This window comes from Bactrocera tryoni, chromosome 2, assembly GCF_016617805.1.
Source record: "Bactrocera tryoni isolate S06 chromosome 2, CSIRO_BtryS06_freeze2, whole genome shotgun sequence".
Lineage (NCBI taxonomy): Eukaryota > Metazoa > Arthropoda > Insecta > Diptera > Tephritidae > Bactrocera > Bactrocera tryoni.
The window spans coordinates 47,966,724-47,985,700 of record NC_052500.1 but is presented as its reverse complement, the minus strand read 5'-3'; the positions used below and the strand labels follow the sequence as shown (position 1 = coordinate 47,985,700).

The window sequence follows — 18,977 nt, the reverse complement described above, 5'->3', positions numbered from 1 at the left end:
AAAAGGTCACGAAATGACCTTAAGGTAACAGAAGGGTTAAAGTAAGGAATCATTTTGTTTTTCACAAAAAGAGATGAAGGTTCTTATCACAAATTCAGTTAAAATAATTTTAACGTCAGGCTTTCAAACACTACGATATCTAAGGTTGTTAAGGAGGTTTCAATATTATGAACACCACATTTGTCATTTTATATTATTTTTACACAAAAAGTATATTCCTAGGAATAATAGGTTGTATAGACTATTTGTTGGAAACACTTTCCACGATCCCTTAATTTTATTTGAACTGTTTCAAAATTGTAGCTTGCCTCTTCCAGTTTCGGCTCAACAATTTGTATATCTTACTATGTAGTTTTACAAAAAAACTGATTAAATTAGTTTTCTACCTGTTTTCTATTTTCTCATAATTTTTTTTTTACATAGTACATAAATGCAGTAACTACAACAGCTAGTACTTATTAGTTGAAATTTCTCTACTCTAGTCAAGCCCACTAACACAGAGTTGTAATCAGTGACACTTCAAAAAGTTTCAGTTTAACAACACTTCCTCCGAATTTTTTTTTGGACGGATTGAGTTGATATTGATAATGCCGAATTTCTAAACTTCAACCAAAATGAAGTTGGATTAAAAGCCGTAATAGGGGCTTAAAATTATATAATATCCGTTGTATACTTTAAAAATTCCTGTCTAAAAACACATACATAGGGCAAATTTGATGTCAAACTTGTTTACTCAGCCGACTTTGACCTATTTTGTCAGATTGTTACATCATCTGGCTTGCACATTATTTTGTTAATATTTTAAGATATAATAATTATAATATGAGTGTCATACTCTTATGACGTAAATTTGTGAACATACCTGCATCTCTTAAAAGCTTTAAAAAATGTCCCTTTTCATACTCGTATGTTCTATTATATATTAGGTTGTCAAATATCTCCCTTCCGCCTTTTTGCTCTTTATTCAATGTAAAAAAGCGTTGCAGTGATCGGATTTAGTTCAAATATGCGCCGTTTTGTACGAGAATCTGTTTCCATCTAGACGACAACTTCATAATACCAACTTCGTAGAAGCCCCCCTCCTTATTTGCGAAGACATTCACCGTCGAACTGTCATCGTAACCGGTTGCTTTTCGCTCTGTGCTTATTGAGTTTGTTAAAACGGTATAACGGTTTGTTCTGCGTTTATATTACGCTCGTGCTTTGTTTGTGAATTAATTTTTTATCGTTTTATATCTTTTCAATCACTTAATTTCTTAATTTGTTAAACTAAAATTCGCGTTTACTATGGCCCCTGGGGCCACCAAATTAGGGGATAATAGGTTTTCCCTATTATCTCCAATAATGAAAAAGAAAAGAAAAAAACCAAATCCGATCCCGTTAGACCAATTTCCAGAATTACCAGTCTCAAACACGGATGATCCAAAATTTTTGGTCATGTCATCGCTGGACGACAACAAGCCACTTAATTCGTCATCATGCTTCGCTACGTATAAAGGTATTCAAGCAATCAGTAAGGAAGTAAGTAAAGTTACTGAGCTACGTGATGGTAGCCTACTGCTCTTTGTAAATAACAACAAAACAGCTAGCAAATTTCTTTCTGCAAAAATTTTACCTGGTGGAGGTCATATCAATGTCAAGCTTCATAATACTTTGAATACGGTTAAAGGCACCATATACGCCCCATTCCTGAATAACTTATCAGAAGAAGATATTGTTGATGGTCTTAAGGAGCAGGGTGTTTCTGCTGTACATAAGTTTTCACGAATTGCTGACGGCTCCCGTAATCCTACGGGAAGTAGTTTTATTAACTTTTGATAAATACAAACTTCCTGAAAGAATTGATGTTGCCTGGAGGAACCTCACTGTCCGTCCGTATTACCCTAATCCTATGCGTTGTAAGCAATGTCAATTAATTGGCCACACAGCAAAATACTGCCGTAATTCACCTTCTTGTGTCTCATGCAACCTCCCTTCCGATCATACCCCACCTACTGAATGTAAGAGAATAATGTGTGCAAATTGCTCGGGCGACCACCCGGCATCATCTAATACTTGCCCTAAATATCAACAATCCAAAGAAATATTAAAAATTAAAACTATTTATAAATGTAGTATGCGTGAAGCTGTTACCAAGTATAAAATTCAATTTTCTCATACAACTTCTAATGCAAACTCTTTTGCCTCTATAGCTAAAATTTCTAACAATACTAATCAAATCAATAATGAAACAACACCTAATAACAAATCCAACAATCCTACCAAAACTAATCTAACAACAACTACAGACATCAATTCATCTAAACAACTTCCAACCCATCCTACCTCCTCTTCTGTCACTTCTCCTTCCCCTCTCTTTTCCCCTTTATCCATCTCTGACTCTCCTCTCAATATCCTTTCCTCCTGTCCTATCACACCCTCCCCCACCCCCTCCTGCTCGCAAGATCCTCTTGCATTACCCAATTTTCCTTCTTACAATGAAGACATTTAGTTTAAATAAAATATTCGTAGCTTAACTTTTTTCTTTTATAAGTTTACATATGATATGATTACACTTCTTCAATGGAACATTAACGGTTATGTTAATAATTATATTAACTTAGAGTTACTTATGGGATCGTACAATCCATCTATTATCCTGTTGAATGAAACTCACCTATCTTATAATGCCTCAGCTTTTACCCCTAGGGCTTATGTGGGATATTTTATTAATCTCCCACACATGACTTTTTTCCAACAAGCAGGAGTTGCCATCATAGTTAAAGAAGAAAGTCTACTCCACGTTATTACTTCCCATATTCCCCTTTCAATTTTTTTCTTCTGTAGCTGTTGAAGATCCTCTTCTCACAAGTTTTAAATCTGTCTATTGCTTATTCCCCTCCTGATCAATCATTTTTTACTGAATTGCCAAATCTTATTCCTTCGGTTCAAATCCTTTTATCTTGTGTAGTGACTTCAATGCTTGGAGTCCCCTTTGGGGCTCTGCTTCGGCTAACTCCAAGGGACGTAGCATTGAGGATGCCTTACTAAGATCCAACTGCATTGTTTTAAATGATGGTTCCCCCACCCATTTTTCCACTCACTCTACCTTCACTAATATTGATCTTTCCATATGTTCTGCCTTCCTCTCCTCAAAAATATCCTGGTGTTGCATTGATGATCTCCATGGCAGTGATCATTTTCCCATCCTTTCCAAAATATCTACTTCTCGCTCTCATTCATTTTTTAAGCCCAGGATTCGGTTTAAAACTGATTCGGCTGATTGGGATAGGTTTGAAGAAGCCTGTTTTTCGCATTCACGTTATTTCCCCTTTTCTTCCAATATAAAGCAAGAGGCTTCTAGAATCCAAAAAATTATACGTTCTGCTTCTAACTATTCTTTTCCCCTTTCTTCTTCTAAACCAGTCGAGCTTGCTCCTCTTTGGTGGAATAATGAGCTTTCTGCACTAAGAAATCTGAAACAGATCGCATGGTATCAATTTAAACGTTTACGTTCTAGTGCAAACTTAATAGCTTACAAAAAATCCAATGCACTTTTTCGCCATAAAGCTAAGGCTGCTAAGGTTCAGTGTTTCCAAGAATTTACGAATAATATCACTTCTTCCTCGGATTCTAGAAAAATCTGGACTGATATGAAAAGACTGGCTGGTTTATCACCTTCTTCTCCTATCACTTATTTAAATACTCCTCGGGGCACTCTACTATATCCCAAAGATATAGCCTTAGAGTTTGCCACCCACTTTTCCAATATTTCTTTGGACTCCAATTTCTCTTCTGATTTTTCCTCTAGTAAACTTTCTTCTCTTTGCTCTCCTTACCTTCCTCCTTCCACCTTATCTCAATCAGCTGAATATTTAGATGCCGATATATCTGAACTTGATTTTAATTTAGCCCTCTCGTCAGTCAAGGGCAAAACTCCTGGCATTGATAAAATCTCTTACCTTATCATCAAGCACCTTCCTCCATTCCTTATATCCCGTCTAGTCAAACTTTACAATAGTATTTTTCTCAGTGGCAACTACCCTGTCCTCTGGAAGACTAGCGCGATTATTCCTATTTTAAAACCTGGTAAACCTCCTGGTGTGGTCAGCAGTTATCGTCCCATTTCCCTTCTTCCTTGCCTTGGTAAATTGATTGAAAAGATTATTGCTACTAGACTCGCCTGGTATGCTCAATCTAATAATCTCATTTCGCACAACCAAGTTGCGTTCAAGAGGGGGCAGGGTACGTTGGATGCTCTCCTGCACCTTGATCACTTTATCTCTGATACTCTGTCCCACAAAAATCATGTTTCTATTCTTTCTTTAGATTTCCTAAAAGCATTTGACAGGATTGGGATTCATGTAGTGTTAAGACAGCTTAGTAGGTGGAGAGTGGGTTCTCGTATTTTTAACTTTGTCAAATCTTTTCCTATCCAACCGTAAATTAAGTGTTATCATATCCAATGTTTCATCCTCTGTTCTACCATTAGATAATGGTATTTCACAAGGGTCACTGCCTCGGTGATCCTATTTACTATTGCATTTGATGAAATCAGTACCATTCTATCAGATTTTGTTACTATCCGGCATCAGATTTATGCTGATGATTTAATTTTATTCTCAAAAACTTCAAATTTGACTTCAGTAACAATTACTTTCTTCTGAAATTTTATTGCGTCTTTTCTCGTTGGTCCTCTACTTCAGGCACATCAATATCTTTTCCTAAATCGAAACTTTTTCATATTTGTAAAAAACATCAATGTACTATCCCAACGCTCACATTTGATAATACAAACATTTTGTGTACAGATAGTATTAAGTTCCTTGGTATTGTATTAGATTCTAAGTATACATTTAAGAAACATTGTCAGTATATAAGAAAAAGACTTTTTGTTAATTTAAATATTATTAAATACCTCTCATGTAAGCGCTCACTCATCGGCTCGGCTTTTACTCTGTAATAACGTCACTAAAGCCCTCATCTCATCTGTAATTAATTATGGCTTGGAAATTTATGGACATCATTCTAAGAATCATCTAAAGATGCTTGCTGCGCCCTATCATTCTTCAATTCGTTGTTCTCTTCGAGTGTTTCCAACATCGCCAATTAAAAACATACTGACGGAAGCTGGCCTACCTTCTCTAAAAGATGCAGTGGAAGATAGCTTAAATAAGCTTTATTCAAAACTCATACTCAGCAAGAATTTTACTATAAAAAAGCACTTTCAATCATCACTTTGCAGAAAGAGGTCTCCTAAAATACCGTCTTCTATTTTTAAAAGTGCTTTGTTTGCTAAAACCAATGAGTTGCCGCTTAAAATATTGCTGCCTTGCAGTAAATATATTCCACCGTGGAAAGTAAATGAATCTTCTTTCATTAGTGATCTTACTTTTCTTCGCAAATCCATCACTCCAAGCACTGTGTATAAATCTCGATTTTGGAATTATCTGCGCACTTCAAATCTTTTGGTTGGCAGTTTATATATACTGATGGTTAAATCGTCGCATACATCTTTTGCTGTAGTTGATGATAACCAACAAAGAATATCGTATGGTTTATTATTTCCCATTTTGTTCATTTTTACCGCTGAAGCTACGGTATTCTCAAAGCTGTCCAGTATGCCCAACAAAACCTTGGTAAATTCATCATCTGTACAGATAGTCTATCGTGTTTTCAAGCTTTAAAAAACCGCAGTAACTACAATGACGTCATTATTGGCATTAGATCGCTGTTGTTTTCGTTAGCACATAGACTAAAAATAATGTGGATACCCGGTCACTCTGGAATCATTGGAAATACTTTGCGGACTCGGTGGCTAAGGAGGTGTGCATCACTCCAACAACTACATCTGCCTTGTTTGTTAAGAGTGATATAAAACGGCTTATTATTCAACAAAGATCCACTAAATTGGCGCTTGATTGGATGAATTACAGACACCACTACTCTAGAATAAATTCAAATCGTATCAAACCATCCTTTCCGTCATCGCTTTCATCTAATTATATCATTCCATATATCAGACTTCGCATTGGCCACTCCATTATCACACACGCTCACATACTAAATGGCACTCAGATCAACCAATGCCCATTTTGTGATTCAGATTTAAATCTATTGCATCTTCTGCAACATTGTCCAGCACTTCAAACTCATAGACTGTCAAACTTCAATAATACTGATCCAATAATTTTATTGATGGATCCCTCAAGCAACAACATTTCGAAAATCTACAACTTTTTGAAAGACAGCGACCTTCTTCGACGCATATAACATAACCATATTTGCGAAGAACTCGGGCAGCCACTTTTCACAAGCCCCTTTTGAGTTCAACTTTACACAAACAAGGGCGTTCGCCATGAACAGGAACAGGTGGTAATCACTTAGCGCTATGTCCGTATGTCCGGGCTATATGGTGGATGCAATAAAACCTCCCATTCGAGCTCCCGTAGCTTCTGACGAGTCATCAACGAAGTGTGGGGTCTGACGTTATCCTTGTGGAACACTACACCCTTCCTGTTGGCCAATTCTGAACGCTTCTGGTCAATCGACTGCTTCAAGTGGTCCAGTTGTTCGCAGTAGATGGTACAATTAATTAGCTGGGCATATGAGCAGCTCATAGTGGATGATTCCCTTTCAATCCCACCAAACACACAGCAAAACCTTCCTGGCCGTCAATCCTGGCTTGGCCACTGTTTGAGACGATTCACCGGCCTTCGACCATTTCGCTTGATATTGTCGTATGTGATCCATTTTTCGTCGCCAGTCATCATCCGCTTCAAAAATGTTGTGTCAAGGCCTTTCAAAGATGTATAGTATTGCCAGATACGAGCTCTGTAGCGCTTTATATCGGGTGATTTTTTTGAGGTTAGGATTTTCATGCATTAGTATTTGACAGATCACGTGGGATTTCAGACATGGTGTCGAAGAGAAAGATGCTCAGTATGCTTTGACATTTCATCATGAATAGACTTACTAACGAGCAACGCTTGCAAATCATTGAATTTTATTACCAAAATCAGTGTTCGGTTCGAAATGTGTTTCGCGCTTTTTATCGACAAATTTTGTTCAGCGATGAGGCTCATTTCTGGTTGAATGGCTACGTAAATAAGCAAAATTGCCGCATTTGGGGTGAAGAGCAACCAGAAGCCGTTCAAGAACCGCCCATGCATCCCGAAAAATGCACTGTTTGGTGTGGTTTGTACGCTGGTGGAATCATTGACCGTATTTTTTCAAAGATGCTGTTGGACGCAACGTTACGGTGAATGGCGATCGCTATCGTTCGATGCTAACAAACTTTTTGTTGCCAAAAATGGAAGAACTGAACTTGGTTGACATGTGGTTTCAACAAGATGGCGCTACATGCCACACAGCTCGCGATTCTATGGCCATTTTGAGGGAAAACTTCGGAGAACAATTCATCTCAAGAAATGGACCCGTAAGTTGGCCACCAAGATCATGCGATTTAACGCCTTTAGACTATTTTTTGTGGGGCTACGTCAAGTCTAAAGTCTACAGAAATAAGCCAGCAACTATTCCAGCTTTGAAGACAACATTTCCGAAGAAATTCGGGCTATTCCGGCCGAAATGCTCGAAAAAGTTGCCCAAAATTGGACTTTCCGAATGGACCACCTAAGACGCAGCCGCGGTCAACATTTAAATGAAATTATCTTCAAAAAGTAAATGTCATGAACCAATCTAACGTTTCAAATAAAGAACTGATGAGATTTTGCAAATTTTATGCGTTTTTTTTTAAAAAAAGTTATCAAGCTCTTAAAATCGCCGCGAATTTCAATAGACAAAAAGGCGGAAGGGAGATATTTGACAACTTACATAACCATTCCAATAAAGCAATTACTTATTGTTTCAAAATTTACAGACTTTTACCTATGTATATCAAATGTATTAGAACAAACACCTATTTATCCAAGTGGGCAATAAATGTTAAATGGCCAATAAATGTTACCACAACTGAAAATTGTATTTTTGTAATTGTAATTGTATTCCATTTACACTTTAATTTAAATATTTACAAGTTTTTGTTCTTTTTATGTGTTAAGCACTTCACAGAGGGCTCTAAAATATGGGCCTCAAAGAGAATAGTTCTAGGAAAAAATGTCTTCTAAAGCTAAAAATGCACACGGCACGCCTGATTTTCTACCGAGAACATCTAAATGATTGAAAAAATTGTATCTTCATTGAAGAATGGAAATAAATGTGAATCAGTTCGATGAAAACCAGTACGTTCGGAGGTGACCACAGGAAGAATTGCTCAAAAGTATTGTGATAATGTGATAACCAGAAACAAATTTCCAGTGCGTTACATGATTTAGAGTGAAAAGCAAGACGAAGTATCTACTATCATCAAACAAACAGTCGTCGCACTCGCGACTAGGCTTCCAGGTCACTGTTGACAGTCATAACTTCGAAGTCGTAGATAATTTCGTCTATCTTGGCACATGAAAAAATGTTAACTTCCTATAACAACCCTATAATACCTTTCGCAAATACAACCAATCACGTAAAAAACTTTGATCGATCCGTTTGTACGGAGGCTATAAGCTATAGTTACACGATCTGAAAAATTTCTTCGAAGATTGTACTGTTACCTTAAAAAATAATACATGCCAAATTTGATAAGGATTACCCGATGCGACCAATAAAACTAGAACTACGCGCTTTCAGCGCCAACTAGCGAAAATACCGCACGACTTTTTTGACAACCTATATATGTGTATGTACATATAATTTAGTGGTCTCTGAGAATCTAAAGAAGCTAAAGTTATAATTTCAATGTGATACGCTTAACAATCTCCGAGCATCATCATCGCCAGATTGGAAAATTATAGTTTCCAAAAAAACGCGTTTAAAGTTGTACTCGTACATGGTGAAGGAGACTATTCCAAATACTTAATATTTTTATGACCATAATTTATACTATTATGGTAAAAAAAGCTGATTTTGAAAATACTAGACTGGTCTAACTCATTAGTAATTTCCCAGCTCTTTTTGCTCTCGCACCTTCAACAAATGGCTAATTTAGATCAATTTGTTTTCGGTAGTGATGTAGCATTTCAGCGTTCTCATACATCTGCATTCTGCTGATTACATTCTTATCTAGTTGTAGTAAGGTGGGATCACAGCTGGAAGGAGGCTTTTCAAGTATCAAACATTCAAACTACCACAAAGAATATTTGTGATGCGTGTTCTATTCGTGATGTTGTTCCGAGGACCAACGTTTTCTCGATTGTAATCTGACGTTTCTCATGAGAATCGTCGGATATAACCTGTTTCTTTAATTTACCCCTCATAACAAATAGAGAGTCTTTTAATATATTCATATCTCCGTTTATTTTAATAGGTTTTCAATTTCACTATATTAATTTAGTGTTTGCGCATTTTGTGCTTGTCTTTTCGCTCGCATTTCATTTATACCAATATTAAGTATATGAAAATGGCAACTATTTAAGATTTACTTATGTATAAGTAGTATTTAAAAATTTGCCCACATTTTACCAGGAATAGTTTTTGTAAAATTATGAAAGAAAAAATAAAATTATTGTAAAAAATAACAAAAATAATTATAATTTTCAAGTTATTAATTAAATTATTTTTTTTTTTTTGTGGGCGCTAAGTAGTATTTTACATTTAGTTGTTTCTAATACGTATTCTTTTTAATGATACATACATACATTCTTTGGTTTTTTGCCCTACAGTTCAGAGATGTATTTCTATTTTAATATTAATATATGTATTTGTTTGCCTTTTTTGTATTTTGAGCTTTCTGTTTATTTTCTAGCGAAAATTCCTTTCAGATATACATATGTATGTATGTATATCAACTGAAATTATATACACTTTTTTTCAATTTAACACTTCTGTTTTAATCATGGTCTGAGCATATGTTTTCTAAAACACTTGACGTATTTGGAAATGCAATTCAAATATGTAAACTTAAAATTAAACTTAAACATTTTTGCCAACCTTTTCTTAAGGTTTAAGATTTCTCTATTCAACCCGCATATTTCTTATTTAAATATTTATGTTTTAACTACAATATTTTCAGTACTATTATGAAATGCATATTTTATAAAGCCATTGTTTATAAATATTTTATAAAATAGTATAGTATATTCTTATAAAAATTAATAATAATAAAACTATTTTACTTATACAGACTTAATTTTATCGCAAATCTACCTAAATAATACAACTTGGAATTCTTTTGAGAGTTCTTTCCTTTGTACAGATCGAACGCATAGCAACGCATATGTTTTTGGCAAAAAATATTAATGTAGCAGCTATTGGCTATGGCAAATACGTACTTACGTAGATACTTGAATTAGTAAACACAGAGGGGAAACCAATATTTACAAAGCTGTCAACATAACTGTAAATATACATATTCCTTCCATATTTATATACCAATACCTAACTAAACGCTCGCTCATGTTGTGGCCTCGCTCGCCTTCTCAGCTTCAATAGCGGCGGTTGTCTGCTCCACTGGCGGAGGCATCGTCTCGCCCACTTTCAGACGTTCGGGCAGCGATTCGGGCGTGTTGATAATACCGTACGGTCGTAAATGATAGATCAAATAGTCCAAAACGTACATTTGATTTGGCGATACGTAATGGAAGGATATCGCCCTATCAGAACAGCAATCTAAACCCTGTACACGAAGAAAAAGATGATCAAATATTAGAAATAAAAAAAATAGACGATAATAGATAACTGTGGTGTCACCTCATCAGTTTTGTAGTAGATATAACGCCAGTACCAGAAATCTTTATTCGTATGTGATGGTATTAAATGATGCTCTGGCACAAATGGGAAGAAACGGCCACGCGCGTGTTCGTCACGTGAATCGCCAGCGATTACGTCTACCTTCGCCAAGCATTTGCCGATTTCAGCATCTTCAGCGCCGGTGTTGTCCTGTTTGCAGAAATCCTTATTCGGTATGGCTTTCTCGACAAATCGGCGAACCGCCTCCTTACTGAGTACGTAGCCAGCGCCACCGGACATATAACCCTGGAGGACAGTTAACAATGATTATATGTATGTATATTAAATAACGGTTGCCTTGTTCTTATCTGGAAATAGAGTGTTCTAGCACATGACTCCCTAACCTCTTTAAATTGGTAATGGTATTCTATTTGATAATTTTCCATGCCGAAACGATTATCAGAGGTTTAACATATGAAACTAGGTGAAGTGCGAGCGCCCCATAAGGAAACTCAACTGAAAAGACATTTCCCTGAAAATACATAACTATACTTAGATCACTCGGCTTTCAAAGAGAACAAAACTGATTTCACTCTTTCATAGGTGTTTCATTTCATGTCGCCTCTCGCCACTCAATGCGATCTATTCGAGTTTTACTCCTCGCGAAGATCTTTTTGTTTTCGGCAAATTGTTATATGTATGTATATTGTATATTTAGACGTTGACATTGATCTATGTAGGGTCGATATTTTTGAACATTTTGAACTACAGCTTCTCTTAATATTTGACAGAGACTTTTCATCGAAGCACCAAAATCTAGAAAGTTTTGAACCATTTCAGCAGAATCTTATTTATAAGAAGATTTTTCATAGCAGAATAACACACCACTCCTTCGAGGTAAGGCTCCGGTATTAGAAAATTCTTCTCAAAAGCTTGTGTCCACACAAAGATTCTGCAATATTAATACTATTTTTGAATACCACATTCGGTGACAAACCTTTATTAAATAAAGATTTAGTATGCCACAAGGAGAACTTTTTAAGGCTTATCCTGAATAGGACGCCTTCGTGGAGACGAAAAATAGAGGAAAGAGTGAGGAAGGCATCGATAGCCTTATATTGCTGAAGATAAGCAAATGAAATGACGTGTGGTCTCTTACCTAAAGTGGTAAGCAACTGGAATGTGTTTAAAGAGCATCTCTCATTGGTATGTATTGTATGATGCATTGAAGACAAAACCAACAAACTTCCACTGTAGATATTTCTGGCAGGTGTAATGTGCCTAAGGCTCCCATAAAACTCAGGGAAGCTGAAGAAGAGATATTCTGAAATATTCGATTGCATCCATGATAACTTGGTACTACTACATAAGCATGCTTGATAGGGTACCCTTACCCCTATTTCATCAGATTAGCAACTAGTTTGTACTCCGTTGTCTTCTTGCGCTCTAGTGCTGGAACCATGGACTTTCCGAGTGTGAAATACTGATCAATAACAAAGAATTGTGCAGCTGCAAGTTTCTTCTGCCCAAAGTCTCACAAAAGAGGTGCTCTGAACTACTTGTTCTTAGCCAAGCTCATATCGCCGTCATGAAAGGAATTGTGACCGGACACTGTTCAATAAGCTAACATACGATGAGGTTACATATCTTGTTGGACGCGAATTGCCAAAGCCGTATGGGAGAAGATGACAAGGAACCATATGGATCCTTCTTATCAATTGTCCAGCTTTGGCTAGACTGAGCTTAAAATCATTTCATTATTTACATTTTCGCGGATCTGGCGAAGTTGCTGGAATTGATATTAGGCACCTTAACAAACTTGTGGTAGTCTCAAAGCTCCTGTGTCACTTTTAGGGCCAATATCAACTCTACGATCTACCACTAAGTTATTTAGAGCTATGTTGGGAGGTCGATATCAAAAAACTTCTAGACATAGATATTGGCTTGAATTTAATAATAATATATTGTCAGTAAACGAATAATTCACGAGATTCACAATGAAGGGACAACTCGAAAAAGTCTAAGGTCTACAAAATTTTCTTAAGTGGATCATTTAAAAACTATATGAACAATATAGATCTTATGGGCGCTTTAGAACACTTGTAGATAAACATAAATTCAACTACCACTATAAGATTTGGTAAAACAGGAACTTGATAACGACGGCACGAGATCCAACGACTAACGACTTAAACCGATTCATACTGATTTATTGGTATTCTTACCTGTTTCACAAATGGTTTGAATTTGCAGCCAAAGTATATGGGTGTCTCCGGTGAGTAAGGATACAGCATATACCGCATATTTTCCATAACAGCATAGCTGCAAAGCATAAAAATACCAAACCAATATATTTTTTTATTATAAAGCCAACTCCAAAATCGTACTTACGTGTCATCGTCTGCTTTGAAGAACCAATCCGCATCGTCCAAATGATGAGCATGAATATATTTGAATGCCTCCTTTGTTTTCGCCCACAAATTGTTGCGTCCCTCCTGCACTGGCAACGCCACCGAACCCAATTCTTCATCCTTCTCAGAGCTCATAAACACCAGCTTATTGCAGCGTTTGCCCCATGTTCGTTTTACATGACGCGCTTTTGCTTTGTGATTCTTCGGGTTTGTCATAATCCAACATAATACACGCACCTCATTGTGCATTTTCATCGCTATGCTTGAATTTTCATATGCATGTTGGTGTGCGCCAATATCCGCTTCCGGCCCCTCCGCGCCAAGCATGTCGTGGCTGTTGTGTGCATCGTTGGCATCGCCATGCTGATGACCCGCATATGGCAGATAGTCGTGGCGTGCCGGTGTCGATAGTATAAACATTTCAGCGAGACAAAAACCAACGACAAGGCCCACGATGAGGGAAACCAAGGAGCGTCGATTCGATCGAGATCCTATTGAAAAGAGTTCAAATAAATAGAAATGTTTATTTAAGTGTATTTTTCAGCTATTCCTTAAAATATATTTTACCAACTGTCGAATTCATGGCACAAACGAAAATTTTATTTTAACTTCAAATTGTTTTCATATCTGTGACATGTTCTAGCAAATGCCAAATTGGTAATAAAACTTTTTGAAAACGAATTCCCAGATTATTCAGTGGTCTATTAAACGTTTAAATAAGAAATATTGTATAAGGCAAATAATGCTAGTATATCAAATAAACAATTATATAAAAAAGCGTGTTAACACTTGTGTCCACAGCCAAAAAAATAGTGCAATCCAAAAACGGTTTGTTAAAAACATATTTCATTTTATTAGACATTAAATAACAGACAATTAAACAATAAAGTCATAAGTGACAGATAAGAGCGGACTAAATTCGCACGTAGCAAATTATTTTGCCGATAAAATAATGTTTTCCCTTAGCATTTCCGTCGCCTTACGACGGCAGTGCCAAAGGCGGGAGCTTTTTCCTGCCATAAGCAGGATCCCATAAAAAAAGAGCGTATCTTGGAGTCGACGCTGAAGGATGGAAAATCAAAGGGGTATAGCCAAATTTAACGATTTACAGAAACTTTTTAGGTATCCTGGTAATACTAGTTTCTTCTTGGAGAACGTTGTTTTTTATTATTAGCCAAAAATATATTTTTGCTCTAGCACACCACCGCATAGTTTCTCAAATATCATTTATTAATCGGTCGTGAAAACATCCAGAGATATTAGGAAGCTGATTTTATACTTCGGCAATAAGCGACTTAAAAATAAGACTATACGACGTACTTTTATCAAGATAATAATTTGTTAAGCTATTTACATTATTTGAATAGTAGAAACTCAGTAAGGTTTTTCAAATAACACCCATACAAGTATTTCCGGATATAACAAAGAATATAGAAACCCTTAAATAGTACTGGGTTATAGGTATTCCATAATGAGATCTCCAAAAATTTCGGAACTAAAAAATCGAAATATTTATATTTTAAATTTACACGTCATTTTAAAGAATAGTTTTAGTGATTATATTGAATATACACATCTTAGAAGTTTCACTTGAAAAAAATAAAAAAGGTTGGATTGAATGCAAATCCAAATTGATGTACGGTTTAGTTACGTTATTCTCAGACGGCACAATTTCAACAAATATGATGTCTTTGTCGAGATAAAATTAAATAAATACGAACATTTGTTTGCACAAAATAAAAACGTAAGAGTGTTTTGACCCAAATAGCACATAATTTACGTATTTTGAAAAGTGATCTCTAATTTGCAAATTTGTTTGGGTGAGAGAAGTATATATTTATTTGAATTTATCGCAATAATGCAAAAACAAATTGACCTGGTTCTAATGAGCATATATACGGGCTATTTTTAGAATATCCATATTTAACTTTTATTTTAAATAAGCACAGATACTTAAGGAGAGAAATAACAAGTATTTTAGTATCAGGTACACGACCCACGAAACTGGTCATATGAAGAATTTTTTATACAAATGTATCGGTTAAATTTCGCATAAATTCTTTCAGCATAGCAAACCTTAGTTCTTCCACAAAACACCGAATATTCGTTTCTAACTGGTCAATTGTAGCCAACTTTGAATTACAAACCTTTAACAGGCCGATTTCATGAAATATAATTGGGCCTTGAACCGCTGTATGACGTGTTATCATCAGATTAGAACTATTTGACATTTAGACTTTATTGACTTGAGAAGCATTAAATTTAAACTGTACTAGCCTCTCTTAATAGGAGTCGAGAAATCATCGTCGTTATAATTAGCATAAATGTTTAAACCATTATTTTTGTCGACAGTTGTTTTGACAGCTGTTCCGCATTGCTACCTCTAAAAAGTACCTTATAAAAATGCGCTAACGTATTACAATATCATATTGTTGTTTCGGAGAAAATTGAAATTATAGACCGTTTATTAGATTATGTTTCAAAATATGGAAAACAAAAAACTTTAACTTTGGCTGCACCGAAGCTATAATACCATTCACTGTAGGATTTCTTATAGCAACTATTAGGTAGTCAAATATCTCCGTTCGGCCGTTTTGTCTTTTGAATTTCGCGGCTATTTATCTTTATACATACGCTACACCGCTCGTACCTGGCAGTACTATACATCTTTGAAAGGTCATAACATAACCTACAAAACGACGCTATGCATGATTAGTTTGGATATTGCGTTCAACAGTTATAGACGTGTAAACATGGAGTTCACTAACGCCGAAATTTATGCTATTTTAAAGTTTACCTTCGTTAAAGGCAAATCCGCTAGAGAAACACTCCGTGAGATTAATGGTGTTTTGGGGGATGGTATTCTATCACTTCGAACTGCGGAGCAATGGTTTCGACGACTCAGAGCGGGTGAAAACGACACCATGGGTAACGACGACGAATACCGATCAAATCATGGAAAACATCGAGTTATACCGCTATGTGGCATCTCGTGACATCGCCCAAAAGATGGAAGTTAGTCACCAAACCATTTTAAACCATCTGCAGAAGACTGGATACACAAAAAGCTTGATGTTTGGATGCCGCATGATTTGAGACAAAAAATCACCGAATCAACGCCTGCGATATGCTGCTGAAACGGAACGAAGTCGACCCATTTTTGAAGCGGATGGTTACTGGCGACGAATGGATCACATACTATACGACAAAACAGTCGTGGTCGATGGCCGGTGAATCGTCCCAAACAGTGGCCAAGCCGGGATTGGCGGCCAGGAAGGTTTTGATGTGTGTTTGGTGGGATTGGAAGGGACTCATCCAGCTGCTCCCATAAGGTCAAACGCCTAATTCTACCATTTACTGCGAACAACTGGAACGCATGAAGCAGGCGATTGACCAGATGCGTCCAGAATTCGCCATCAGGAAGGGTGTAGTGTTCCACCAGGACATCGCCAGACCACAAACTACTTTGATGACTCGTCAGAAGCTAATGGGGCTCGGATGAGAGATTTTATCGCATCCGCCATATAGAACGGATGTAGCGCCAAGTGATTACCACCATGTTCATGTCCATGGCGAACGTCCTTGTTGGTGTAAAGTTGAACTCAAAAGAGGCATGTGAAAAGCGGCTGTCCGAGTTCTTCGTAAGTAAGGAGGGGGCTTCTACGACAGGGGTATTATGAAGTCGCCGTCTTGATGGAAACAGATTATCGAGCAAACCGCGCATATTTGAACTAAACCCGATCACTGTAATCCTTTTTTAAAGCATTGAATAAAGAGCAAAAAGCGGAAGGGAGATATTTATCTTATATCGTAACCGACCTTTTGCTAGTTCTTTGAAACTATATTTTTTTTGTTATAAACAATTTTCCGGGTGAATTTTGGTTATTTATTAACAAAAAACGATATTTTATCTGGATATTCGGATATTGTAGAAAACTGCTAGTGTCTTGAGCAGAACAATCCGTGCCAAATTTAGTGAAGATAATTTGTCAGTCATTTGGCCACGGCGAATATCGCATTCGATGGAACGATGAGCTGTTCGAGATATACGACGACATTGACATAGTTCAGCGAATTAAAAGACAGCGGCTAGTCTGGCTAGGTCATGTTGTCCGGATGGACGAAAACACTCCAGCTCTGAAAGTATTCGACGCAGTACCCGCCGGTGGAAGCAGAGGAAGAGGAAGACCTCCACTCCGTTGGAAGGACCAAGTGGAGAAGGACCTGGCTTCGCTTGGAATATCCAATTGGCGCCACGTAGCGAAAAGAAGTTCTTAACTCGGCTATAATCGCGTAAGCGGTGTCTACGCCAATTAAGAAGAAGAATTTGTCAGTTAAAAAACAAGGTAGCATACGAGTATAACTGTCATACAAACTGACCGATCAAAATTAAGATTTAGATATTTTTATACCCTTTTATGCTACAAAAAAGTATCTGTCAAAGATATTGAGCTTCGGTGCAGCCGAAGTTATCGTTCATTCTTATTTTATTAGAATTTGCTTACCATCAGTTAGCACTGAGCGTCCTAGCAGCCCGTTGACAGTCATTTGTTTGACTTAAAAATGTGTTTCCTTAACTATAATATATGTATACGGCTTATTTTCGGCGTACCCTTATATTCTAAAAGTATCACGACGATTTCTTAATAAATAACGACTTGTAGGCTCTTTGGTTAGGTTGTGTGGACTACATACTGTTTCAAGCGTTCACATTATCTGAAAATAATAAAAAAACGGCATTTAGAATTATACAGTATTAAAAATCCCAAAAATTTCTAGTAATTTAAATAGAAATATAGATTATGTACAGTCTGTCAAGTAAGAGCGTGGTCGACTTTACCGACAGTTAATGAAAGATTTCGCTCTAATTCCTTCGCGAACTGATAGAGGGAAGTTTTGTCCTTGATGCATCGTCAACAAAGGTTCAGTTGTCGTTAATCTTTTGAAAGAGAATCACGTTAAACGCAATGAGTGCTAAGTACTTGTCGCGCTACGAAGCTGTGTTCCTTTGCATTCAACCGAAAGGTCCCAAAATGTCGCAATCAGCGGCGAAATCATTTGTACAGAAGTGGATACAGCGATATACATATGTATAGAGGCTAAAAATGTCGATGATTTACCAGAACGTGGTTCGATAGAAAATGTGAACAAAAAAGATGAAAAAAGAATAGTGAATCTGTTTTCGCGAATCCTGCTTTAACACTGCGGCAAGGACAAGCAAAATTAACGGCAAAACTCTCTCTCTTACTTGACAGACTGTATGTTGTATATGTCAAAAAAGTTTTAATGTTTTCAAGCATATTGTGAATAAGGTATTATTTCATATTATTTATGGAGCCAGATTCAAAGGCTTGGAACCATTGGACATATACATAGATTCATATATTGTATCATAAATATCAACACGGAAAACCGGAAACCGAATTTACCAACACAGACTTTCAACATTATCTTTATTTATCAAAAGCAACGAGGTTTAACAAATATTAACTGCCGCTTAACAGACTCTCGTGTCTACGAATACATATGTCTAATTATGTATGTTAATAGCAGTAAATCGATTCGAATCGGACGTAAATTGAATAACTTCTCTAAAAAGTCAGAAAACAAAAATATGGTCACAGACCTTGGCAGCCAAGTTTGTTTGAATGTCAAATTACATTTTTTACAAACATTTACTTAAGCAAGGTTACTATTTTGTGATGAAGGTTGTTGTAATAACGCTTATTTAAACTCAAATCGTGACAAAGTGGTTCTAAAACAGCAGAACCGTTATTACATGCATAATGCTGAATTTACAAAAACTGTTTTAAAATAACACGAAAGTACGTGCCACAACAAAAATGGCAATGAATGTTACACTAC

General features: G+C 36.5%; 1 protein-coding gene across 2 annotated transcripts in view; it reads right to left on the bottom strand.

Annotated features, from left to right (window-relative positions):
* Positions 1-9,589: 9,589 nt before the first annotated feature.
* The window catches only part of LOC120767468 (glycoprotein-N-acetylgalactosamine 3-beta-galactosyltransferase 1), a 50,271-nt gene continuing 40,883 nt past the window's right edge, over positions 9,590-18,977 (bottom strand). For both annotated transcript variants that reach the window (XM_040093556.1, XM_040093558.1), the window contains exons 2-6: positions 17,618-17,828; positions 13,093-13,603; positions 12,927-13,023; positions 10,723-11,007; positions 9,590-10,648 (exon numbers count right to left, since the gene is read on the bottom strand). In XM_040093556.1, coding sequence (XP_039949490.1) covers positions 10,427-10,648; positions 10,723-11,007; positions 12,927-13,023; positions 13,093-13,603; positions 17,618-17,660 — 1,158 coding nt within the window. In that variant the 5' untranslated portion in view covers positions 17,661-17,828 and the 3' untranslated portion in view covers positions 9,590-10,426. The remainder of the gene's footprint in view (positions 10,649-10,722; positions 11,008-12,926; positions 13,024-13,092; positions 13,604-17,617; positions 17,829-18,977) is intronic.